The sequence below is a fragment of the Chiloscyllium punctatum genome, chromosome 25 (genome assembly GCF_047496795.1).
Source record: "Chiloscyllium punctatum isolate Juve2018m chromosome 25, sChiPun1.3, whole genome shotgun sequence".
Classification (NCBI taxonomy): domain Eukaryota; kingdom Metazoa; phylum Chordata; class Chondrichthyes; order Orectolobiformes; family Hemiscylliidae; genus Chiloscyllium; species Chiloscyllium punctatum.
In genome coordinates this window covers 83,685,062-83,712,439 of record NC_092763.1, presented here as the reverse complement: position 1 = coordinate 83,712,439, position 27,378 = coordinate 83,685,062, and the positions used below count along the sequence as shown (strand labels likewise).

General features: G+C 44.9%; 1 protein-coding gene across 6 annotated transcripts in view; it reads right to left on the bottom strand.

The window, feature by feature from the left end:
* The window catches only part of mcf2a (MCF.2 cell line derived transforming sequence a), a 191,729-nt gene that overhangs the window by 48,959 nt on the left and 115,392 nt on the right, over positions 1 to 27,378 (bottom strand). For 5 of the 6 annotated variants that reach the window (XR_011964151.1, XR_011964152.1, XM_072595614.1 and 2 more), the window contains 9 exons: positions 24,385 to 24,500; positions 18,732 to 18,846; positions 16,186 to 16,305; positions 14,274 to 14,465; positions 13,613 to 13,804; positions 9,884 to 10,058; positions 4,822 to 4,910; positions 2,021 to 2,109; positions 15 to 81 (listed from right to left, as the gene is read on the bottom strand). Coding sequence is in view for 4 of the 6 variants with exons in the window: in XM_072595614.1 (XP_072451715.1) it covers positions 15 to 81; positions 2,021 to 2,109; positions 4,822 to 4,910; positions 9,884 to 10,058; positions 13,613 to 13,804; positions 14,274 to 14,465; positions 16,186 to 16,305; positions 18,732 to 18,846; positions 24,385 to 24,500 (1,155 nt within the window). In the remaining 2 variants the exon portion in view is untranslated. The remainder of the gene's footprint in view (positions 1 to 14; positions 82 to 2,020; positions 2,110 to 4,821; positions 4,911 to 9,883; positions 10,059 to 13,612; positions 13,805 to 14,273; positions 14,466 to 16,185; positions 16,306 to 18,731; positions 18,847 to 24,384; positions 24,501 to 27,378) is intronic. The other variant, XM_072595615.1, reaches the window with a different exon arrangement.

Below are 27,378 nucleotides of genomic sequence, written 5' to 3'. Positions count from 1 at the left end.
GTTTGTGGTGTTACCTGTAGCACACTGCTCAGCTCCTCCACATACACACGCTCCGTCTCGATCAGCTCATTTATCACGTGCCTGCAAAAATAAGCATTAAAGTGACATGGCAACAGCTCATCAACAGCAACATGCATTTATATAACACCTACAACACAAGGAAACATCCCAACATACCTCACAACTGTGTAAATTTCACATCGAGCCACATAATGAGGTACAGGCCAAGGGTTCAATAGTTTGGTGAGATGGGGGTGGGGGGGGATTCATGCAGCAAATTAAAGGACCACAGAGAGGTACAGAAATGAAGAGGCTGAAGGAGAGAACTGCAGTTTCCAATAGTTCAGTATTAAACTCTGGGACCATAAGCAGCTCGGTTTGAAGGAACACGGAGATGCTGGCCATAATATTGGGTGACAGTACAGGGAAATAGAGTTTTTGTGACCACAGAGGGATTTGAAAATAACAATATGAACTTTAATGTGTGAGTATTTCTGGACCAGGAGTCCCTACTGGTCAGAAAGCTTAGGGATGACAAAGATGGTATAGGGTGGGAGTTATGACACACATATCAGGGTTTCTGAGGAGTATGGGTTTCAACAGGATGGAAGGCTAGACTGTGATTACTAGTATCATCAAGGCAAGAAGTAACAGAAGGTATAGATACACATCCTTCTACTCTTAGGGACATTCAACTTTGTTCTTAAACACAAAAACAATGGGTCTATGACTTACATCTCCCTCATCACTTACCACTATATCACTTCACTACATTCTTCCTTTCTGTTTTCATCTGACTGAGTTAAGGTGAGAGATTTCTGAGCAGTGACTGAATCCTTTATCAAATGCAATGCTAAAACATTCCCATGTCCAGCCCTCTCTCACCTAGTCAGCTGTGGTCCAGCACACTTCAGTCAGTTCATCAGGCATGTTCCTCTTTGGGTAGGCTCGATTTAGGTAACAGAAGGTTGTAATTTCAAATCTAACCCGAGATTTAAGGAAGAAAATACAGGATGCAACACCCAGCACTAACAGAGTGTTGCACTGTTGAAGGGTCATTACTGAGGTAGCCCCCAACTGTCGGAGGGTCAGCACTGAGGGAGTGCAGCACTGTGGGAGGGTCAGCACTGAGGGAGTGCAGCACTGTCGGAGGATCAGCGCTGAGGGAGTGCCGCACTGTCGGAGGATCAGCGCTGAGGGAGTGCCGCACTGTCGGAGGATCAGCGCTGAGGGAGTTGGAGGTGTGATTTTTTATTCCATAAAACCAAGGCCTCTTAGGTGATGGATAAATATGCCCCACTAAATTCCATGCAAGATAAATGATTTCTAATCAGCGCCGCAGCCAATCTTATAACAATGAAAAGAGATTATCCGTCAGTACCTGATTGCTCCTAGTTTGCTTATTGACTTTCACATGTTGTGACAGAGAGCACACTTTAAAGGGAAACGTATGTTCTTCCTGCACACTGACCTACACAGGACTCACTGTCTCATACTGCATCTGTAATTCTCATAAACCAGCAGAAACATGCTGGAGGTGACAATAACCCCTACTTGACCCACAGACACAATTATTCCTGTCTTCTACACCATGTCATCAATATATTCACGAAACAAAAACGATAATAGAAGTTGTGAAGCAGGGATTCATTTACAAGCTGTTGGGTATATCAAAGGACCAAATTGTGGTGAATTTAGTTTATAATGAAAGGTTAAAGATATGCCTGGAAAACATAAGTTATAATAAGTGTTTATATCTGAAGTATAAGTACAGATAGGAAACAGTGAAACAGCCTTATAGTAAAATTCATTTCAAATTTCCACTGAATCATTCAGGAGCAAAATATATAACTGTTGATTGATCCAGTATCAACTGCTTTACATGATCATCCAGAATCAAAACGATCCCAATGAATTCGATTGTGATTAGCAGGACCAGCAAATAGCAACGTAAAACATTAAACACTGTGTATTACTTAAAAAATACTAAGACCGGTTTGTAATGTTGTTAGTCTCTCACCCTTTTAAGATTTCCACGCTGTCATCACTTTCGGAATTTAGGGAGTACAATGCATTTCTTGTTTGACTGATTTCATGCATAACCTCAATCTGGGTGTGGGGAGATAAATAAAGATTGGATCAAGCTCCTGTACAAACATTCCTCTTTATGTTACCTCCTCTGATGTATCATATTCCAATTCTCCTGATTGACAGGGGCTTTTCTGATTACATCGCGATCTTGTCTATCACAGAGAAGAACAGAGTTTCATTCCAAATCTTTAGTGAGGAAGCAACTGTCTCAAATGCTGAGCTGTCCCACACTGACTCAATGGAGCAACCACTACACAACAGCACCCAACAGCACAAGTCCATTCCTGGACAGCTCCTATCCTTCCTGGTGTCTGGAAAGAACCAAGACACGGAATGGACATCAAAGAGATCCCTTTCCAACTGCCCATGTCCTCTCCACAATGCTGACTGACAGTGAGCCTAATTTTAAACCTCTCTCTGAGGGAACAGAAACTGAAAACTGGAATTGAAGGGTCAACTGGGCTTCAGAAGAACTAGGCAGGATCTCATTGAAACATGCAAAATCCTATGGGGCGAGACAGGCAAAGGAACATAGAACAGCGCAGCACAGGCCCTTTGGCCCTCGATGTTGCACCAACCTGTCATACCAATCTGAAGCCCATCAAACCTACACTATTCCACATATGTCCATATATTTGTCCAATGACGACTTAAATGTACTTAAAGAATGTTCCTGATGTTGGGGAAGTCCAGAACTAGGGGTCATAGTCTAAGAATAATGGGTAAGCCATTCAGGACTGAGATGAGAAAGAATTTCTTCACTCAGAGAGTTGTGAACCTGTGGAATTTTCTCCCACAGGATGCTGGGGCCAGTTCATTAGATATAGTCAAGAGGGAGCAGCAGGTGGTCCTTGCAGCTAGTGGGAGAAAGTGGAGAGTGGGGATAAAAGGGTACTTCTTACAGCCAGTGACTAGTGGTGTTCCAAAGGCTCAGTGTTGGGACCATAATCTTTCACTTTATACATTAATGATTTGGATGAAGGAACTGAGGGCATTCTGGCTACGTTTGCAGATGATGCAAAGAGAGATGGAGGGACAGGTGACATTGAGGAGGCAGGTAGGCTGCAGAAGGATTTGGACAGGTTCGGAGAATGTGAAAGTGAGGTCATGCACTTTGGTAGGATGAATATTCAGAAATCTGAAGTGAAAAGGGACTTAGGATTCATAGTTCAGTATTGTCTCAAGGTAAACTTGCAGGTTGACTCAGTAGTTAGGAAGGGCAAACACAATGTTGGCAATTATTTCCAGAGGAGTAGAATGTAAAAGCAGGGATTATTTCTGAGGTTTTATAAAGCTCTGGTCAGATCATATTTAGAGTCCTGAAAGCAATTTTTGACGTCATACTTGAGGAAGATGGACTGGCCCTGGAGGGGGTCCAGAGGAGATTCACGAGAATGATCCCAGGAATGAACGGCTTAACATATAAGGAACATTTGAGGACTTTGGATCTATGCTCAATGGAGCTTAGAAGAATGAGGGGGGAATCTAATTGAAACTTACAGAAAAGCCTGGACATAGTAGACATTGGGAAGATATTTCCATTGATAGGAGAGACTAGGACCCGAGGGCACATCCTTACAGAAAAGGGAAGACCCTTTAGAACAGAGATAAGGAGAAAGGCCTTCAGGCAGAGAGTGGTGAATCTGTGGAATGCATTGCCACAGAAGGCTGTGGAGGCCAGGTCTTGGTGTATATTTAAAACAGAGATAGATAGGCTGTTGAAAACCAAAAGAACTGCGGGTGCTGTAAATCAGAAACAAAAACAGAAATTGATGAAAAAGCTCAGCAGGTCTGGCAGCATCTGTAGAGAGAATTCAGAGTTAACATTTCAGGTCCAGTGACCCTTCCTAGGAACTGACAGATGGTTCTTGATTGTGAAGTGGACCAAGGGTTACAGGGAGAAAGTGGGAGAATGGGTTGAGAAATGTATCAGCCATAATAGGTTGGGCAGCCCGATGGGCCAAATGGCCCAATTTCTGCTCCAATGTCTTATGGTCTTACGGATCAAGGGATATGGAGAGAATGTGGGCAAAGGACACTGAGATTGCATGATCAGCGATGATCATATTAAATGGTGGAGCAGGCTCAAAGGGCCGAAAGGCCTACTCCAGCTCCTATTTTTAATGTTTTAATGTTTAAGGATTGGATGATGATGGAAGACCAGCACTTCCCACCTCACACTTTTGCGCCTTATCTCAGATTTTGATGCATCTAACAGCAGTGAAGAATATTCACTTCCAAAGCTGTAATCCAGCTCAATTCAGCCCCCAGACCATTTAAGCCAAACACAATGATGGCCCACCAAACTGATCAATAGAACTCTGATTGGATGAATCTCACACTGCTACTTTTGGTCCATCCTCTTGGAGTTCCATGTTGGGAGGGTGATGGAGCTCTGGAAATCACTAGCCCCAGAGACCGAGACTCTTAGTGCATTTCAAAACCATTTTATTATGTACCCAAGATGTTTAACCTACAGACCAAGGGCTGGAAGGTAGCTGGAGACTAGATTGCTCATTTTTTAACAGCACAGACAGAAGGGGCAGAATAGCCTTGTGCCATATCATGAATCTTTCTACATTTCTATGTAGCACTAACAGGAAATGACTGGCTCTCTTCCTGTTGCTCCATCCCTGCTGTCAGATCTCTCTGTGGTGCTGTACGTAATGTATCTGAGATATTCCTACATCTGAAACTCATCCGCGTCCACGTTGTTGTGTCACAAATTACCTTCTTTGCATTCTGCGGTTTTCTGGAGTTTCTCTTTCCATACAGGGAAATGTCAAACGGGAATTTCGACCCAGAACTCGAATCCACTGCTTCAAAGTAAACAGACTCCATTAAAAAAACTGTTGAGTAAACGCCTATCTTCCCTCTCCCACCCAGACTTCCCCACTCTTGTCCCTCTCTCCCAATGCCTTTCCTCAGACTACCCTCACCCCCCAATTCTGCACCGTCCCCATCCATTCACCCCTACCCAGAACCTGTGCTCATCAACACTACCCTGATCCCTTACTCACCCCCCATCTGCCCCTCCTACTCCAAACCTGTTCCACAGCTACAGAGAGTTTGCTTAATTTTTTTTTCATTTAGATAAATGTTATCCACTGTCCATTAGTTTAGAGGAGATTTCTCTCCAACCTCAAATAAACAGGTTACCATTAGCTTTAATATAGAAGGCAGACGAATATCATCCAGAAATATTAAGCCTTTCATGTTGACAGGTACATTTTAAAGTTGCTGCATTTACTGACAATGAAGCAAAGAGCGTTTTGGGTGAAAGTGGCATTAATATTATGTAGGAGCAACCTATCAATGTCGAAGTTTGAACAGAAATAATAACAATGAATGGTTAACGCATATAAAATCAGGTTAAAACATCAGACTAGAAATCAAATCAGCTGAATCAATATTTGGGTAGGAGAGTGATCTGGGTATTTTTGCAGATGAATCATTGAAGGTTAGCGTGCAGGAACAGCGAGTAATCAGGAAAGCTCATTGAGGGTTCTAGATTATTCCAAGGGGAGTTGAATGTAAGAGTAAGTAGGTTATGCTTTAATTAGACAGGGCATTGGAAAGACCATGTCTGGAGTGCTGTATAATGCACTGGTCACTGTACTTATGGAAGGATGCTAATGCATTGGAAGCTATTCATAAAAGGTTTACCAGACTAATCCCTGGAATGAGGGGATTGCCTGATGAGGAAAGGCAGGACAGGCTGTGTCCTGTATCTTCTAGAGTTTGGAAGGGTCAGAGGTGAATGAATTGAAACATAAGATCCTGAGGGGACCTGACTGAGTGGAAAGGATGATGTGGAAAGGATGTTTTCTTTTTGGGAGAATCTAGAACTAGAGGGTCAAAGTTTAAAAATATAGTGGCATCTATATAACTCCAAATGAGGAAACATTTTTTTCTCCGGAGGTTTGAGACTCTTTGGAATCCCCCTCCTCAAAAGGCAGAATCTTTAAATATTTTTAGGCAGACAGAGATAGATTCTTGATGACAAAGGGGGACGAAAGATTAATCGGGGGATAAGCACGAATGTAGAGTTGAGGTTAAAATCAGATCAGCCATGATCTTAGTAAATGGGAGAGCAAGCTGGAAGGGCTGAGCTGCTTATTCTTGGTCTTTTTTAATATTTCTCTCAGAGTACAACATAACCCTGATCAAATGGACCAATGGGCCAAGGAGTGGCAGATGGAGTTTAATTTAGATACATGTGAGGGGTTGCATTTTGTTAAGGCAAAGCAGGGCAGAACTTACACGCTTAGTGGTAGGGCCCTGGGAATTGAATCCCTACAGCGTGGAAACAGGCCATTTGGCCTATCAAGTCCACACCAACCCTTGAACAGCATCCCACTCTACCCAATCCCTGTAACCTGGCATTTCCTATGCCTAACCCATCCAGTCTGCACATCCTTGGACATGATGGGACAATTTCCCATGGCCAATCTGCCTAACCTGCACATCTTTAGAGTGTGGGAGGAAATCAAAGCACCCAATGGAGAGAATGTGCAAACTCCACACAGTCACCCAAGGGTGGAATTGAATGCAGATCCCTGGCACTGAGAGGCAGCCATGCCAACCACTGAGCATCATGCAGCTCATGCTAACATTAGTGAATCAGATGGTGTTTTTGACAATGGTCCCATGTCACCACTAGATTACCCTTCAATTCCAGATTTCAAATTTGAGTTTCATCATTTGGGCATGGTGGGATTCGAACCCATATCCCCAGAACATTAACCTGGGGCACCTTCGGGGGGTGGAGGTAAAACATCCTTTGGGAATATGAAAAGGAAGGCTTGCAGATACAAAGCACAGAAACTCATTCAGACTACCAAACCTACCAAAGAACAGTCTGAAATTTCTATGGAGACTGAAATAAGGCTAGGTATTCCAGAGTGATCTGTTCACTTTAACTATTTTGTATTGCTGTTGCACAATTAATTTCCCAAACTATAATTTTCACAATGTGGTAAAAACAATGACTGCAGATGCTGGAAACCAGATTCTGGATTAGTGGTGCTGGAAGAGCACAGCAGTTCAAGCAGCATCCAAGGAGCTTCAAAATCGACGTTTCGGGCAAAAACCCTTCATCAGGAATAAAGGCAGTGAGCCTGAAGCATGGAGAGATAAGCTAGAGGAGGGTGGGGGTGGGAAGAAAGTAGTATAGAGTACAATGGGTGAGTGGGGGAGGGGATGAAGGTGAAAGGTCAAGGAGGAGAGGGTGAAGTGGATAGGTGGAAAAGGAGATAGGCAGGTAGGACAAGTCCGGACAAGTCAAGGGGACAGTTACTGAGCTGGAAGTTTGGAACTAGGATGAGGTGGGGGAAGGGGAAATGAGGAAACTGTTGAAGTCCACATTGATGACCTGGGGTTGAAGTGTTCCGAGGCGGAAGATGAGGCATTCTTCCTCCAGGCATCTGGTGGTGAGGGAGCGGCGGTGAAGGAGGCCCAGGACCTCCATGTCCTCGGCAGAGTGGGAGGGGGAGTTGAAATGTTGGGCCACGGGGCGGTGTGGTTGATTGGTGCAGGTGTCCTGGAGATGTTCCCTAAAGCACTCTGCTAGGAGGCGCCCAGTCTCCCCAATGTAGAGGAGACCGCATCGGGAGCAACGGATACAATAAATGATATTAGTGGATGTGCAAGTAAACCTTTGATGGATGTGGAAGGCTCCTTTAGGGCCTTGGACAGAAGTGAGGAAGGAGGTGTGGGCGCAGGTTTTACAGTTCCTGCGGTGGCAGGGGAAAGTGCCAGGATTGGAGGGTGAGTTGTTTGGGTGCGTGGACCTGACCAAGTAGTCACGGAGGGAACGGTCTTTGCGGAAGGCGGAAAGGGGTGGGGAGGGAAATATATCTCTGGTAGGGGTCTGTTTGGAGGTGGCGGAAATGTCGGCGGATGATTTGGTTTATGCGAAGGTTGGTAGGGTGGAAGGTGAGCACCCGGGGCGTTCTGTCCTTGTTACGGTTGGAGGGGTGGGGTCTGACGGCGGAGGTGCGGGATGTAGACGAGATGCGTTGGAGGGCATCTTTAACCACGTGGGAAGGGAAATTGCGGTCTCTAAAGAAGGAGGCCATCTGGTGTGTTCTGTGGTGGAACTGGTCTTCCTGGGAGCAGATCCGGCGGAGGCGGAGGAATTGGGAATACGGGATGGCATTTTTGCAAGAGGTAGTTTGGGAAGAGGTGTAATCCAGGTAGCTGTGGGAGTCGGTGGGTTTGTAAAAAATGTCAGTGTCAAGTCGGTCGTCATTAATGGAGATGGAGAGGTCCAGGTGAGCATTTGGATGGATAGTTCCAAATATTTATACAATTGAAATATTAGTTTATAAAAGAGGTTAAGTACTTGATGTTTAGTTTCATAAGATATTCATTGAAGGAATTTCAATGTTTAACATTATTTTTTCCAATCATAATATGGACATTGTCAACATGGCTCCCGAGGTTTTCGCCTGGTGGGTACACAGTGCGTTGGGATGGACAAGGAAGGACAAAGATGGTGGGTACAAGGTCTAAGTTGACATCAAAGTTAGAAAGGACCATGGTGATGATTGGGCAAAGAATGGCACAAGGGCTAGTAAAGGCCACAGGGGTAGATATACAGGGATATAAACTGGCAGTGAATGTATGGGGGTTGTGGTGGATGGGTAGGCAAACACAGGACACATGAAAGGCCAAGAGGCAGGGTTGAGGGGTATAGGAAGGGGAAATGAATGGGATAGGTGCTGCACATTTCTCATCTTTCTTTTGAAATTCTGATCACAGCATTGCCACGTGAGGCCAGCTCTCCGTAAAACTCACCTTGGCAAATGGCAGCCCCATTAGGATCTTAACTGGGCATTGATCTGACTCCCTACCCAGCCCCAACACACAGGCCCCCTGCCCCTCCCCTGACTGGAAATGGGAAGTGTGGGCGGCTGGCTAAAAGAAACCAAAGATGTCAGCTGACACTTCAGTGTAGCACAGCTGGAGGACCACAATGCTGGAAGTACCACCCTCTGAATTCATGGTGAACAGGGACCTCACCTCCTCCCCCCTCCCCCCCTACCCCCCGACTCCATTTGTCCTCTGGGGCGGCCCCCATTACAGTAAGAGCTGGATAGCTCTCCCTCTGTATCCTGTGGAACTAACCACCTGCTCTTGATAATGCAATGGTTTGTGAGAGCTTTCTGTGCACAACAAGTCTGCCAGATTTCCCACGTTGCAGTGAAGACTAATTAATATATTAAAGGATTTGACCAGCAGACCCCAGGTGCGAACAGATCCCATTCCGAGTCCGATTGCAGATTCATTTGTACGCAAGTCAGAACACAATACAGGACAACGTCAAGCAGCATTCCGTAAATATAAGAAATGCTTGTTTGTCGGGTATTTAAGGAGAAAGTGAGGACTGCAGATGCTGGAGATCAGAGCTGAAAATGTGTTGCTGAACCTGCTGGACCTCCTGACCTGTTGCGCTTTTCCAGCAACACATTTTCAGCCCGTATTTAATGCTAAACCCCAACATGGGATGCATTGGCAAGTATTTGGGTTCGTAAGTCAGACATTTGTCAATCAGGGACCCCCTTGTAAATCCGTTTGTGAAAGGGGTGCTATGGAAAGGCAAGTCATCAACTGGACATCTCCTCAGTATTGATATTGGTGCCTCCCACCAAACACCTGCCCCTACACAATCAATTCACTAGCTGCAGAAATTGAGAGTAAGAAAGTTTTCATGCTGTTCTTCGAGATGCTGGGTCCTCTTTGTTACCTTCAGTGATTGTGTTCCAGTTTATCCCAGCTGGATAGTTACCGTGTTTCGGTGAATTGAAAGGGCTCTTTAAAGACAGAGCAGAGGCTTCTGGTCGTGGTGCTACCGGTTGAACAGGACGGGCCTGTTTGACAGCCAGTTTCTTCAGGGACAATTGTCGCTGCTCGAACATTGCGTGCACGTTTTCCAGCTTCTCATGAACCACCTGGATCTGGGCCTGTGAAAGGGTGAAACAAAGAAACCCACAACAGCATTTTAAAAAAAAACTGAGATAGAACAAAGCAACAGCTGAACTGACATAGGCATAAGTGAGGACTGCAGATGCTGGAAATCAGAGTCTAGATTAGAGTGGTGCTGGAAAAGCACAGCAGGTCAGGCAGATGAAGGGCTTTTGCTCAAAATCAATGTTTTGGGCAAAAGCCCTTCATCAGGAATGAAGCTCATTTCTGATGAAGGACTTTTGCCCAAAATGTCGATTTTCCTGCTCCTTGGATGCTGCCTGACCTGCTGTGCGCTTCCAGCAGCACTCTGATACACTTTGCCTTAAAGTTTGAACAGAAGGAAACAGGAGCGGAAGCTGGCCATTTGGCCCTTTGAGCCTGTTCCACCATTCAGTAAGAAATGGCTGTGCTGGTTGTGGCTTGGATCCCATTATTTTGGCTGTCTCCCAGCATTCCTGTCCTGCCCCACCCCCACACTGTAACCTTCCAATCCGTCGTCAATCAAACATCCACATGAACATACAAACATGGAACTAAAGACTCACAAAGACTAAAGACTATGACCCTCTGAGAGAGAACTGTTTTGTCATCTCTGTTTTAGATGGGTGCCCCCTTATTTGAGAACAGTTATAGATTTTCTCACAAGAGGAAACACCCTTTCAATATCTATCTGAACAGGGTCCCTCAGGATTGTATATGTTTCAATTCAGTCACCTCTGGCTCCTCTAAACTCCAGCGGATACTGGTCTAACCTGTCCAGCTTTCCTTCAGAAGGCAACCTTCTCAATCTAGGGATTCATCTAGTAAACAAAGACAGAAATTGCTGGAAAAGCTCAGCAGGTCTGGCAGCATCTATGGAAAGAAATCAGATATTTTGGGTCCGGTGACTCTTCCTCACTGGGTCTGAGGAAGGGTCATTGAACCCTAAGCATGAACTCTGACTTCTCTTCACAGATGCTGCCAGACCTGCTGAGCTTTCCCAGCAATTTCTGTGTTTGTTTCTGATTTACAGCATCCGCAGTTCTTTTGGTTTATGTCAGTGTAATAAACCATCCAGTGCATCACCATCCTTCTGTGATTATAGTGACCAGTACTGTCCATAATACTCCAGCTACAGATTCATTCAGTAACTAAAGCATGATCTCTCTTCTCTTGCATTCATTTCCCTTCACAGTAAAATGCCACATTCTATTAGCTTTCTGATTACTTGCTGTACCTGCAGACCAACCTTCTGTCTTTCATCACCAGATCACTTCACATGTGATTTGCAATTTCGCACTATTTAGATAATATGAATCACAGAATCTCTACAGTGTGGAAACAGGCCTTTCTCTCCACACAAAAGAAACCCAAACATATAACTAAGCAGGAATTCTCAGCATTGCCTAGTCTGAGGCCCACTGAAGATGTTACCTAGTAGGGTAACGAAACATCTGGAAATGAACCTTGTAGCTCAGCGAACAAACTTACATCCAGAACCTCAACCTGAGCTACAAATCTTCTCACAACTCGCTAACACCGACCCTCTGAAGAGTAACCCACCCAGACCAATTTCCCTACCCTATTATCCTATATTTACCCCAACTAATGCACCTAACCTACACATCTCTGAACACTATAGACAACTAAGCATGGCCAATTCACCTAACCTGCACATAGAGTCATAGAGGTGTACAGCATGGAAACAGACCCTTCAGTCCAACCCGTCCATGCCAATCAGATATTCCAACCCAATCTAGTCCCACCTGCCAGCATCTGGCCCATATCCCTCCAAACCCTTCCTATTCATATACCCATCCAAATGCCTCTTAAATGTTGCAATTGTACCAGCCTCCACCACATCCTCTGGCAGCTCATTCCATACACATACCACCCTCTATGTGAAAAAGTTGCCCTGTAGGTCTCTTTTATATCTTTTCTCTCTCACCCTAAACCTATACCCTCTAGTTCTGGACTCCCTGACCCCAAGGAAAAGAATTTGCCTATTTACCCTATCCATGCCCCTCATAATTTTGTAAACTGGAGAAAACCCACGCAGACAATGTGCAAACTCCACACAGACAGCTGCCTAAGGTTGGAATCGAATCTGAGTCCCTGGCGTTGTGAGGCAGCAGTGCTAACCACTGAGTCACCGTGTCACCCCTAGCCACTGTGCTGCCTCACAGTGCTTCTTTTTATTCTGTCTTCCAAATTGGACAATTTGACACTTTCCACATAATGTACTCCAATTAACATTACACTTTTATCGAACTCTGTCTTGAATAAATTCAATAATTCAGCCTCCACTGGATTGTGGGGGAAGGGAATTCCACTTGCAAGTCTCCGACAGATGGACACGATCCTCATTCGCATTCTGTGGGAGACCAACATTTTAATGGAATTCAAGAGGAGATCAGTCAGGGCAGATTGCCCAGATTGGAATGAGGGCATGGAAATGGTTTGCATTGTCACAAGATGTTGCTCAAAGTTTATGCTGCATCAAGTTTAACAAGATGAGGACAGCATCGATCAGGCCAAATTTTGTGGGTAGGCGCTTCATGGGATGCCCCATTAATTAAACGTTGTTCTATAACTTTGAATCTAGTTATACCATGGTCGGCACGGTGGCTCAGTGGTTAGCACTGCTGCCTCACAGCACCTGGGTCCCAGGTTCAATTTCAGCCTCGGATGATTGTCTTTGTGGAGTTTGCACATTCACCCATTGTCTGTGTGGGTTTCCTCCCACAGTCCAAAGATGTGCAGGTCAGGTGAATTGGCCATGCTAAATTGCCCATAGTGTTCGGTGCATTAGTCAGAGGGAAATGGGTCTGGGTGGGTTACTCTTTGGAGGGTCGGTGTGGACTGGTTGGGCCAAAGGGGCTGTTTCCACACTGTAGGGAATCTAATTTCAAAACTGCTTTGCTGTAACTGGCTGATAATGGTGAAGAAAGAGGAACAGAACTCCCAGTTGAACAAACAGCTTGACCAACACCGTATGAAGCAGATGTGGCAGGAGATTAATGTGCAGCATGGTTGATAGGCTAGGTACAATGGGCCAAATGGCCTGTTCCTGTGCTGTAAATTCAAAGTAATTCCATGTTTCTCAGAAAGGACGGCTTCAGCACATTATTGCAGAGTCAACGAGAGGGAAAACCCAAACAGATATATCATCAGCATAGTTTAAAGAAGAATTTAGATTAGATTACTTACAGTGTGGAAACAGGCCCGTCAGCCCAACAAGTCCACACTGACGCGCAACCCACTCAGACCCATTCCCCTACATTTACCCCTTCACTTAACACTACGGGCAATTTAGCATGGCCAATTCACCTAACCTGCACATTTTTGGACTGTGGGAGGAAACGCATGCAGACACGGGGAGAATGTGCAAACTCCACACAGACAGTCGCCTGGGACAGGAATTGAACCCGGGTCCCTGGTGCTGTGAGGTAGCAGTGCTAACCACTGTGCCACCGTGCTGCCCATTTATGACATAAAGGGATTTGCAACTGATAATCTACAGTCTGCTGCTAGATCTCAACAATACACAAGGTTTGTTATTGTTCAGTACCTTAATGGGTGTTGTGAGGATGAGTCCAAATTCACTGTATAACTCTTCAGCATCACACTGTAGGTAGTCTCCTGAGCTTTCTAGAAATTTCTCAATTTCTTGCAGCGCTCTCTTTGCTCCTTCCTGTGACTGACACTTGTCCATGGGCTGAGAGGCGAGGAGATACGCACCTTCATCACACCACTGCAGACCCTGCAAGGACCAGAACACGTACATCACACCATTACAGACCCGGGAAGACAGAACACCCCCATCACACCATTACAGACCCGGGAAGACAGAACACCCCCATCACACCATTACAGACCCGGGAAGACAGAACACCCCCATCACACCATTACAGACCCGGGAAGACAGAACACGTACATCACACCATTACAGACCCGGGAAGACAGAACACGTACATCACACCATTACAGACCCGGGAAGACAGAACACGTACATCACACCATTACAGACCCGGGAAGACAGAACACCCCCATCACACCATTACAGACCCGGGAAGACAGAACACCCCCATCACACCATTACAGACCCGGGAAGACAGAACACCCCCATCACACCATTACAGACCCGGGAAGGATGAAGGCAGTCCAGATGGATCCCAGCTTCCTCGTCCACTTTGAGCAGCTGCATTTAACAGAACTCTGAGGTTGCTCACCTGCTGCAGCTGAGTGTGAAGCTCCAGTGATTTGTTAAGGGTGACGTATTTGCTCCTCATTTCATCGAGCAGGTCATCACAGCAGTGGCGGAGTTCCTTGCATTTCTCGCGGATTAAATCCTCTGCGTAATGGTGATTGGATATCAACTGGTCTCCTTGTGAAAGCAGCAGCTGGGCATTGTCAATTAGTTCCTGTCAAGAATGCATTCCATTTAGCTGGTGTTCGAAGGCATCAACCACACTTTGCGCTTGGATAATCAGGGCATGGCTTGACTCTGTGAGAGCACAGAGTTATACAATACAGTAGGCTATTCTGTCCATTGTGCCTCATCCAGATCTTTGACAAAGCTATCCAATTGATGCTACTCCAACTATTCATCCCCCATAGCCTGGCCTGCAAACTTCCCCCCTTCAACTATTTACCCAGACCTCTTTTGAATGTTATTGTTGAATCACTTCCACTGACCTTTCACTAGAGTGCACCAGATTAGAAACATAGAATATTGATTGGAGGAGAGGTGGCCATTCAGCCCTTTGAGTCTGTTCCACCATTCAACATGGCTGATCAGGCAACTCAGAACCATATTCCTATTTCTCCCCAATACCCTTTGATCCCTTTAGCCCTTAAAAACTATATCTAACTACTTCCTGATAACATTCCATGTTTTGGCCTCAACCGCTTCCTGTCAGTTAGAGTTATGGTTCTTCACCACTCTCTGTGTGAAGAAATTTCTCCTCATCCCAGTCCTAAACAATTTATCCAATATCCTTAGTCTGTGACAAAAACAGAAATTGCTGGAAAAGCTGAGCAGATCTGACAGGGTCTGTGGAGAGCAATCCGTGTTAATGTTTCGGGTCATGTGATCCTTCCTCAGAACTGCGTGGTTTTGGACTCCCCAGTCATCAGGAAGATCCTTCCTGCACTTACCTTGTGTACGCCTGTTAGAATTTTATAGGTTGCTCGGAGATCATCCCTCATTCTTCTCAACTCCAGTGACAATACACAGTAGTCCCTTATGCCCCATAGACTAGGATTACACGAAGAGTTGGCAACAGCAAATCTACTCAAAGAGGATCCTATACCTTCTAGTCATGGGAGTCCCTTACAATTAGGTGCATGGATCAAGGACAGATCTCCTGCTGTTACTCCACATAAACTGGAAAATTGGGATTTTATAACAGGAAAACAAATTACAATAATGAAGACCAATTAGTGAGCATTGTTTAAGTTTAAATTGGAGTGTCTTATGCAGATTATTTCTGAAGAAGAGATTACGAGGAGGAGATTGGTCCAAGATAATGATGCCCATTTTGAAGAGCTGTGGCAGGCATGATAGGCCGAATGGCCTTCTTGTGCACAGTGGCATTTGTTAGATTGTGTACAGAAGAGGCAGCAAGGTGAATGTGTCAGAACCTGTTTCCTCCTCAGACAGGGATGTCGTGAATAAAAGTGGAAGGGAGTCACAAAGCAGGTGAAGAAAAAGGAGTATGGGGAAATAAGAGGGAGAATTCTGTGTGGAATATATGTACACAACAGCACAGAAAGGCTGGATTGAAGCATATGCCTCTGAGATGTGACTCCAGCATAACCCCAATAATCTCTACTGAGTACTATTTGTAAGACTTGGATTTTAGATTTAGATTTTCATTGTTACGTGTATTCGAGCACTAAAGTACAGGAGTCCAATGAAAAGTATATAATGTCATCACACAAGGCACTATTTTAAATATAAATACCTAGGTACAGAATCATAAGAAAAAGATAAAAAGAAAGCATAAATTTAAAAGTTAAACATTACAGTAATTCTTAGCATTATGCAGAAAAATAAAGAAAAAAAAGCTAAAAGTCAAACATTAGAGTCTTCATTACTTGGCTCTTTTCAATCAAATTGTTACAAATATGTTATTTTACCTGAGATTGTTCATCAAAGTTACTTAACTCTCGAAGAGCTTGTTCCGAATGAGCCACATTGTCACCAGTTTCTGGAATATCTCCACCCTCAGATGCTAAATAATCCAAGGCAGCTTTTACCTGCAGAACCAAAATAGAATTGAGCATACTCGTAACAAGCAAGATGGCTAGTCATCACAGAGAAGAAATAAAAAGTCCTTTTCTATTGAGAAGTAATTCAATTCATTTGCGTATATACTGGACCTCACTGAACAGCAATCTGCTAAAGAATATACAAGCAGGGCTGTTCAACTGACGTACAAAATGATGAACACAAAATAAACTGTGCCTCATCAAAATCAGGTATCACTGGCTGCACATCTCTTACACTGAAAACTGTTGGGTAAACTCCCAAAAATAACAAAAAAAAAGCCCCAAGGACAGATATGGTAAAATTATACCCCAGAAAATGACAACAAAAAGTGACAGAAAAGGTTTTGCAGAATGTAAAATCACAGGAAGTTCACACTTTACAGTAGACTTTATCACCAAATGTGTATTTGATACTGTGCAACTGGAGTTACTTTTTCTTAGAATTGAGTCTAGGAATCCAGCATTTATTTCCCGTCCTTAGTTGCTCCCTTGAGGCGGTGGGGGTGAGCTGCCTTCTTGAACCACTGTCGTCCATGTGCTGTGGGTTGATCCACAATGCCCTTAGTGAAGGAATTCTAGGATTTTGACCCAGTGACAGTGAAGAAACAGCGATATATTTCCAAGTCAGGACGATGAGTGGCTTGGAGGGGAATTTGCAAGAGGTGGTGTTCCCATGTAGGAGGATCTGAGCTATAGGGAGAGGTTGAATAGGCTAGGGCTGTTTTCCCTGGAGTGTCGGAGGCTGAAGGGTGACCTTATTGAGATTTATAAAATCATGAGGGGCACGGATAGGATAAATAAACAAAGTCTTTTCCCCGGGGTGGGGGAGTCCAGAACTAGAGGGCATAGGTTTAGGGTGAGAGGGGAAAGATAAAGAAGAGACCTAAGGGGCAAAATCTTTTCACACAAAGGGGGGGTAAGGGTATGGAATGAGCTGCCAGAGGAAGTGGTGGAGGCTGGTACAATTGCAGCATTTAAAAGGCATCTGGATGGGTATATGGATAGGAAGGGTTTGGAAGGATATGGGCCAGGTGTTGGCAGGTGGGACTAGATTGGGGTGGGATATCTGCTTGGCATGGACAGGTTGGACTGAAGGGCCTGTTTCCATGCCATACATTTCTATGACTCTATGACTTTATCTGCTGCCCTTGTGTTCTAGATGAAATTGGTCATGGGTTTGGAAGGTGCTGTCTTTGGTGAATTTCTGCAGTACGTCTTGTAAATATTACACACTGCTGCTACTGAGTGTCAGTGGTGGATGGAGTGGATGCTTGTGGATGTAACGCTAATCAAGAGGGCTGCTTTGTCCTGGATGGTGTCAAGCTTCTTGAGCGTTGTTGGAGCTGCCCCCATCCAGGGCAAGTGGGGAATATTCCATCACACTCCTGACTTGTGCCTTGTAGATGGTGGACAGGCTTTGGGGAGTCAGGAGGCGAGTTACTCACTCCAGGATTTCTAGCCTGAGTTGCTGTTGCAGTCACTGCGTTTATGTGGTGATACCTGTTGAGTTTCTGGTCAATGGTAATCCCCACGATGTTGACAGTGGGAGATTCAGTGACGGTTACACCATTGAATGTCAAGGGGCAGTAGATAGATTGTATCTTCTTATTCCTGATGAAGGGCTTTTGCCCGAAACGTCAATTTTACTGCTCCTTGGATGCTGCCTAAACTGCTGTGCACTTCCAGCACCACTAATCCAGAAATTGTATCTTCGTACGGCAGGTCCAGTTAAGTTTCTGGTCAATAGTAACCCCAGGATTTTGGTAGTCAAGACTAAAATGTAGTCTTCAGAAGTAAGTTAGTTGGAAGATAGACATAACGTGACTAGGCTTATACAAGTTGTGAATAATTTCTCAACTTAACTCGTAAAATGTGACCCCATTTTTCAATAATACTTCAATTTAGTTGATAGTTGGGAGAAAACGGGTCTGAGAATTGGAGAGGTAGGGAAGATGAACTGAAGGACAGGCTGAGGGCCATGGAGATGAAACACCGAGGTGTTACAGTGCCACCATTAGCAGGAGGATACATTCACATTGTGACATGTTAATACTGACAGTTTTCATTACACACCTACAGATGGGCACATACATGGAAACTGTAAACATTGATAGTGGAAAACAAAATGCAAGGTGTTACAGACAGGAAGTAATGAGCTAAGAAGGACTCAACTGTCTGAGAAAATGTAATCCACAGATATACCCCCTTTATCGAGCCCTGCCCCAAACTTAGTCTCAAATAAAATAAGAATCTGGCCTGGAACGACACACAGCATTGTGGCTGAGAGGAGAATGTGCTATTCCCTGAGCCGCAGCTGATATAGTTTCCAGCCCCTGGGATTGTCTGACAAGTGCACGAGTGAATTTCACATATTGATCAATTTAGTTAAAGAACTGATTAGAGCAGGTAATTACCTCTTCGAAAGCTTGTTCAAATCTCCACAGCTGTAGACACTGTTCAAGTTTAAGCAGATGCTTTTCCCAAAAGCCATCAAAAGCCATCTCCATCTCATGCAACTGGGCAAGGAGTCTGTGTTCAGAAACAGAAGCTCTGTGAGATAATAAATCAATGACTCAGTCCTATTTACAGGGAATTTGTACAACACAGAAACAGCTTCCTCAAGATTTGTGTATTATCATCAGTAGTGGAGAAAGTGGGAGTGATACCGCTTGGACAACTGTGCTGGTATTTAGCTGTGCTGGGTCCAGTGTTCCATGATACGGTATAAATTAGTAACTGTGGACTTTAGAATAAACACTGGGAATGAGAGGTCAAGACTGCATGGAATTATGGAATCGTACAGTCCAAGAGAGGTCCTTTGACTCATCAAGCCTGTATTGCCAAAAATACACTACTGCCTACACTGGGACCGAAGCCTAGAACTGTTCCGTCCCGAAGAACGGTCACTCAACCCAAAATGTTAACTCTGCTTTGTCTCAACAGATGCTGCCAGACCTGCTGAGTTTCTCCAGCAATTTTGTTTTTGTTTCTGATTTCCAGCATCCGCAGTTCTTTTGGTTTATTGTCAAATATAAACCACTCCAGATGATGATTAAGAAAATGACTGATTGCCCTTCATCGTTTGTAATCCAATGTGATAAAGATATTTAGGAGTTTTGGGATTGATGGAAAGAAACGTTTTCCACTCTTGTGGGAATCTGGCACAAGAGATAGCCTTAACATTAGAGTCAGTTCATTCAGTAAACACAGGTAGTGTGGATGAGCAGAGGGATCTTGGTGTCCATGTACACAGATCTTTGAAAGTTGCCACCCAGGTAAAAAGTGCTGTGAAGAAGGCATATGGTGTACTGGGCTTTATTGGTAGAGGAATTGAGTTCCGGAGTCCTGAGGTCATGTTGCAGTTGCATAAGACTCTGGTGCGGCTTCATCTGGAGTATTGTGTGCAGTTTTGGTCGCCATACGATAGGAAGGATGTGGAGGCACTGGAACGAGTGCAGAGGAGGTTTACCAGGATGTTGCCTGGTATGGTAGGAAGATCGTATGAGGAAAGGCTGAGGCACTTGGGGCTGTTCTCATTGGAGAAAAGAAGGTTTAGGGGAGATTTGATAGAGGTGTACAAGATGATTAGGGGTTTAGATAGGGTTGACAGTGAGAACCTTTTTCCGCGTATGGAGTCAGCTGTTACTAGGGGACACAGCTTTAAATTAAGGGGTGGTAGGTATAGGACAGATGTTAGGGGTAGATTTTTTACTCAGCGGGTTGTGAGTTCATGGAATGCCCTGCCAGTAGCAGTGGTGGACTCTCCCTCTTTATGGTCATTTAAGCGGGCATTGGACAAGTATATGGAGGTTATTGGGCTAGTGTAGGTTAGGTAGGCTTCGGTCGGCGCAACATTGAGGGCTGAAGGGCCTGTACTGCACTGTAATTTCTATGTTCTATGTTCTATGTTCATTCTCAGGCTGATGGAGTATTGTAGCCAGACAAGGATGTGAAAGGGTATGGAGCTGTGGTGTGTGGATGGAGGTAAGTTACAGATCAGCCACGATCTCACTAAATGATAGATCAATCTTGAGGAGTTAAATGGTCTTCTCTTGTCCCTCCTATCGAAGAAATAAAGCTGAAAGCTTATTGAGTCTGCTCTCCAAAGATACTGAATGAAACCAAACCCATTAAGAAAGCGAGAGTGCAGAGCTCAGGAGAGGTTATTAAAATCTCCAGCACAGACACAAATGGGACAGAGTATCTGGAAAGGGTTAGCAACCAAACTTCAAGCACACTGGACAAAGGAATGACAATAAGAAGAGGGGCAGTTAACACAGGACTCAAGGTATTATATCTGAATGCATGCAGTGAAAGGAATAAGGGAAATGAGCTTGTGGTGCAGATGGAAATCGGTAGGTATGATGTGGTGGGCATCACAGAGACATGGCTGCAAGGGGATCAGAACTGAGAGCTGAATATTCAAAGATATACATCCCATTGAAAAGATAAGCAGGTGAGCAGAGGGGGTGGGTTACCCTATTAGTAAATGAAACTAAATCAATTGTGAGAAACAATGTAGGGTCAGATGGTGTAGCATCTGTGTGGGTAGAATTGAGGAACCACAAACACACAAAAACCGTAGTTGGAGTTATGTACGGGCCTCCAAACAGTAGTCAGGAGCTGGGGTGCAAGACACACCAGGAGGTAGGAAAGATGTGTAGGAATGGCAAAGTTACAGTGATCATGGGGGATTTCAATATGTAGGTGGATGGACAAAATCAGGTTGGTAGTGGATCACAAGAAAAATAAACTTTTGCTATGTACTCTGTGTCTTGTAATTGTGTCTTCCACAACTACCTGAGGAAGGAGCGGCGCTCTGAAAGCTTCCAAATAAATCTGTTAGACTATAACCTGGTGTTGTGTGATTTTTAACTTTGTACACCCCAGTCCAACACTGACATCTCCAAATCATGACAAGAAAAGGAATTTGTGGAATGTCTATGAGATGGCTTTTTGGAGCAGCTTGCGGTGGACCCCAGTAGGGAATAGAATGTGAGGACTGCAGATGCTGGAGATCAGAGCTGAAAATGTGTTGCTGGAAAAGCGCAGCAGGTCAGGCAGCATCCAAGGAGCAGGAGAGTCAACGTTTCGGGCATCAGCCCTTCTTCAGGAATGAGGAAAGTGTGTCCAGCAGGCGAAGATAAAAGGTAGGAAGGAGGGACTTGGGGGAGGGGCGTTGGAAATGTGGTAGGTGGAGGGAGGTCAAGGTGAGGGTGATAGGCTGGAGTGGGGTGGGGGCGGAGAGGTCAGGAAGAAGATTGCAGGTTAGGAAGGCGCAATTCAGGTTAGGGAGGCGATGTTGGATGGGGGACGGGGGATGGGGTTGGGGGGCCGGTGTTGGACTTGGGTGGGGGCGGGTGGGGGGGCGGTGTTGGATGGGTGTGGGGTTGGATAAGGTTGGGTGCAGGGGATGGGGTTGGGGGCGAGAGCTGGGGGCAGTGTTAAACTGGGTTGGGCTGAGCTGGGGGCAGTGTTAGATGGGGGCAGGGTTGGACAGAGTTGGGGGTGCGGGCTGGGGGCAGTGTTGGACCAGGTAGGGGCATGGGTGGGGGCGGGGTTGGGGGACAGCGGATTTGGACGGTGTAGGGGGTGGGCGGGAAGGCGAGGGCTCACTCGTTGTGTGCTGCCTCGTCTCGTGAACGGGGAGCAGACTTTAAAAATCCAAGCCCCAGAGGAAAGGCATTTAATCTATTAACCAAATAATCGATTATCCGAACGAAATAGTGCCCACCCAACACTTTCTGATAATCGAGGTTGCACTGTAAAGGGTTGGGCTTCTTTGGGTTGGTGATGTCATTTCCTATGGTGATGTAATTTCCTGTTCTTTTTCTGAGGGGGGGGTGGTAAATGGGGTCCAAGTCAATGTGTTCGTTCATAGAGTTCCAGTTGGAATGCCATGCTTTTAGGGAATTCTCATGCGGGTCTCTGTTTGGTGTGTCTTAGGATGGATGTGTTGTCCCAGTCAAAGAGGTGTCCTTCCTTATCCTATGACATCACCATAGGAAATGACATCACCAACCCAAAGAAACCCAAACATATAGATAGGAAGCAGGGAACATCAGCAGTGCATCGTCTGGAGGCTCACTGAAGATGTTATCTAGTAGGGTGATGAAATGTCTAAAAATGAACCTTCCAGCTCAGCAAGCAAATCTACATCCAGAACCTCAACCTGAGCTACAAATCTTCTCAAAACTCACTAAAGATTGAATTTACTCTGCAATTTGAGAGGGAGAAGATAGAATCAGAGTTAATGCTATTAAAGCTGAATAAAGGCAACTACAGAGGCATGAGGGAGGAGCTGGGGAGAATTGACTGGGAGAGACCCTCACAGGAAAGACAGTGGAACAGCAATGGCAGGAGATTCTGGGAGTAATTCAGGAGGCAGAGCAGAGATTCATCCCAAGGAAAAAGAAGCATGGTACTGGGAGGATGAGGCAACCATGGCTGACTAGGGAAGTCAGGGACAGTATAAAAGCAAAAGGAAAGAATACATAGTGAACAAAAGTGGGAAACCAGAGCATTGAGAAGCTTACAAAGACAAACAGAGGCCACAAAAATGCAAATAAGGAGGGAGAAGACTAAATGTGAGGCTAAGGTAGCCAGTAATATAAAGGAAAACTGTAAGTGTTTCTTCAGAATATATAAAGGGCAAAAGTGGACATTGGGCCGCTGGAAAATGATGCAGGAGAGAACAAAGAAGTAGCTGAGGAACTGAATAATTACTTTGCGTCAGTCTTCACAGTGGAAGACACGAGTAATTTTCCAAAAATTCAAGAGAGTAAGGGGGCAGAGCTGAGTATGGTGGCCATCGCCAAGGAGAATGTGCTAGAAAAACTGAACGGTCTGAGCTACCTGGACCAAATGGACTACATCCCAGAATTCTAAGGAAAATGACTGAAGCGATAGTGGAGGTATTAGTGGTGATCTTTCAGGAATTATGAGAATCGGAGGCGGGGGGCGGGCCTGAAGGACTGAAATTCACTAACGTGACACCCCTGTTTAAAAAAGGGAGTAAGACAGAAAACTACAGACCAATTAGTTTAACCTCAGTTGCGGATAACATCCTGGAATCCATCATGAAAGATGAGATTTCTGAATATTTGGAAGTGCATGGTAAAATAGGACAGAATCACATGGCTTCATCAAGGAGCGGGCATGCCTGACAAATCTGCTCGAATTCGTGGAGGAGGTAACAAGCAGATTAGACCAAGGAGAACCAATGGATGTTATCTACCTGGACTACAAGAAGGCTTTTGACAATGTGCTGCCCAGGAGGTTACTGAGTAAGATAAGGACCCACAGTGTTAGAGGCAAGGTGCTAGCATGGGTAGAAGCTTGGCTGTCTGGTAATGATAAAAGGGTCCTTCTCAGGATGGCAGCCGGTGACAAGTGGTGTTCTGCAAGGGTCAGTGTTGGGACCACAACTTTTCATTTTATACATTAATGATCTAGTGAAGGAACTGAGGACATTTTGGATAAGTTCGTAGATGATACAAAGATAGGGAGAGGGACAGGTAGCATTGAGGAGGCGGGGAGGCTGCTGAAGGATTTGGACAGGTTAGGAGAGTGGGCAAAGAAGTGGCAGATGGAGTAGAATGTGGGAAAGTGTGAGGTCGTGCACTTTGGTAGGAAGTATAGAGGCATGGACTATTATCTACATGGGGAGAAAATTCAGAAATCTGAACTATAAAGAGACTTGGGAGTTCGAGTTCAGGATTCCCTCAATGTAAACTTGCAGGTTGAGATAGTAGTTAGGAAGGCAAATGAGACGATGGCATTTATTTTGAGAGGACTTGAATATAAAAGCAGGGATGTACTTCTAAGGCTCTGGTCAGACCACATCTGGAGTATTGGGCGCAGTTTTGGGTCCCATATTTCAGGAAGGATATACTGGCCCTGGAGCGTGTTCAGAGGAGATTCATAAGAATGGTTTTGATTGTTAAGGGGATCAGGGATATGGGGAGAAAGCGGAAGAATGGGGTTGAGAAACTTATCAGCCATAAACTCAGAGTCACAGAGCTGGATAGCTTGGGAAGAGCAGCTCCAGAGTAGAGGGACAGGTACCTTTTCACCGTCGCTCGGTCTCCATCTTTCTCCATCATACACTGTGCATTACTGTCAGGCTCCGTGAGATTGGTCAGGAGCAGGTCACCCTCCTTAATTACCCTTTGAACATCATTCTGTACAGAACAACAAACAGCAGAGGAGTTAAAGACTAAACCGGGGGATAGAGGACAAATCGACAACAAACACCTGCATTCAACAAGTGCCTTCAACGGAATGAAACATTCTAAGAAGAGTAATTATTAAAACAATAATGAAACTGAACCTCACAGCCAAGAAAGGCAGATAAATTGCCAAACACTTTGTGAACAGGGTAGCATTTCTGATCTATCTTAAAGGCACAGCAATACAAAGTATTAAAGAAAGCCAATGAAACACTTTAGTATGTAGTCACTGTTGCATTGTAGGAAACAGAGCAGCCAATCTGCACAGAGCAAGCTCCTACAGACAGATTGTTTGTTTATTTAATGATGTTGGTTGGAGAGAACAGGGAGAACTCAGCTTTCACATATTGACTGCAGGATTATTTCCATTCGCCCGAAACAGCAGAGGGCTCTCAGTTTAAGGTTTCAGCAGAAAGTGTGAAGTTGCAGACCTTCTTCAAAGTACAAAGTCTGAGAAATGTCCAAGAGCATCTTTATCCAATAGCATCCTCAGCATGGTGGCTCAGGGGGTTAGCACTGCTGCCTCACAGCGCTGGGTTCAATTCCAGCCTCAGGCAAACGTCTGTGTGGAGTTTGCACATTCTCTATGTCTGCAGGTGCTCCAGTCTCCTCCCACAGTCCAAAGTCCAGGTTAGATGGATTGGCCATGGAGAATGCAGGGATAAGGGGGTGGGTCTATGTAGGATGCTCTTCAGAGGGTTGATATGGACTTAATGAGCCAAAGGATTGCTCCCACATTGTAGTGATTCTACCCGCTACAGCCCTCAGTATCTCTGGAAACAAGGTAATGATTTTGATGGACCACCTTTGTAAGAGCCCAGGGACCAAAATTCCACTTAGGACTCTCCCATTTTCCTGTTCTAATTTTGGCAGAGGATTTACATTAATGTCAGAGAAACTACATTTCAGCCATTTCTGAGTTTAATCAATCCTTGCTCCAAAGATAAAGATAAGGTCACCACATTCCCAGAGACCCATAGGGCTACGCCCTCATTAGAAAGAGAGAAATGACTGGTGGTGGTTCAACCTGAAGGTCACTATGCCTCACATAAGGGGAGAGGTTGAGAAGGAGAGTCCTTCATGGTATCCTCAGCCATGCCGGGAAAAGAGTTCATGTTATTAATAATTAGCACGATTAGTGATGATGGGAGGTTGCAATGGCAGGGATGGTGATGTCATTGTAGAGATCAGAGTCGTGCTGGAAAAGCACAGCAGGTCAGGCAGCATCCAAGGAGCAGGAAAATCAATGTTTCAGGCAAAAGCCCTTCATCAGGAATGGAGCCATGGAGCCACTCTGGAGGCTTCATGCCTCCTTTCCTGATGAAGGGCTTTTGCTTGAAATGTCGATTTTCTTGCTCCTCGGATGCTACTTGACCTGCTGTGCTTTTCCAACCACTCTGATCTCTACTCTGGTTTCCAGCATCTGCAACCCTCACTTTTGCCCATGGTGAAATCATTGGCCTAGTAGTCCAGAACGCCAAGTTAATCATAGAATCCCTTCAGTGTGAAAGCTGGCCATTGGCCCATTGAGTCGACATCAATCCGCCAAAGAACATGCTACCCAGACCCAACTCCCTTACCCTACCCCTGTAACCCTGCATTTCCCATGGCCAATCCAGCTAACCTGCACATATTTGGACTGTGGGAGGAAACTGGAGCACGAGGAGGAAGCTCACACAGACACGGGGACAACATTCAAACTCCACACAGACGTAGGTCCCTGGCACTGAGAGAGAGCAGTACTAACCACTGAGCCACCACGCCACCCATGGCAGGTTAATGTTCCAGGGACGTGTTCAAATCCCACCACGGTAGATGGCAAAATTGGAATTCAATAAAAATTCAAAACTAGCCTAACGGCAATCATGTAACAGCTATCCAATCAACCGTCAATTGTCACAAAAACCCGTCCTGTACACTAATGTTCTTTAGGGAAGGAGATGTGTCCTCTAGCCAATGTGTGACTCCAGACCCACAGCAATGTGGTTCACTATTAACTACCCTCTGAAATGACTGAGCCAGACAGTTAGGGATGGGAAACAAATAGTCCTCACCAGTGGGGGGCCACATCCCATGGAAGGATAAAGTACTTGCTGTACACAGATTCGTTGTTACATGTCCTATGATACGTTTCAAAAGTACTTCAGTTGTTTGGAAATTTCTGATACCATGAAAGATGCTATTAAAATGCAAGTATTTTATTTCCTTTTACATTAGCAATGAATGGGCCTTAAACCTTTCAGTTCAGAGGCAGGAATGTCAGACACCATGTTGAAAGAGCCTTTTCAGATCAGGGAGTTACTGCAGGAAATCCCTCTGTACCTGGTGTTACATCAGTGTCAATATAACTCCTTTATTCAAACTACAGGCCAGTCTGTCACACAGTAATTGTTAGAAGGCATTATTAGACATGTTATAATGGAACATGAAAAAAAATCTAACCAGGCAGAGTCAATGTGGTTTGGGAAAGGGAAATCATGTTTCACTATTTATTGGAGATCTTTGAAGACATTCACATGTGCTGTAGATAAAGGGGAACCTGTGAATGGACTGCACTTTAAATCCCTAAAAGGCATTTGTGAAGGTGCCTCATCAAATGTTACTGTAGAAAATAAAGGCTCCATGTGTAGGGAGCACTGTATTGGTACGGTAAAATACAAGGAGAAACTTCTTTACTCAATGAGTCATTAGGGTTTGGAATGTGCTACCTGGGAGAAAGGCAGAGGTGGATTCCATTGGAGGTTCCAAAAGAGAGCTGAACATATGTTTGAAAGTGATGGATTTAGAGAGTTACAGAAATAGGGCTGGAGAGTGGGTCTAGCTGGGTAGC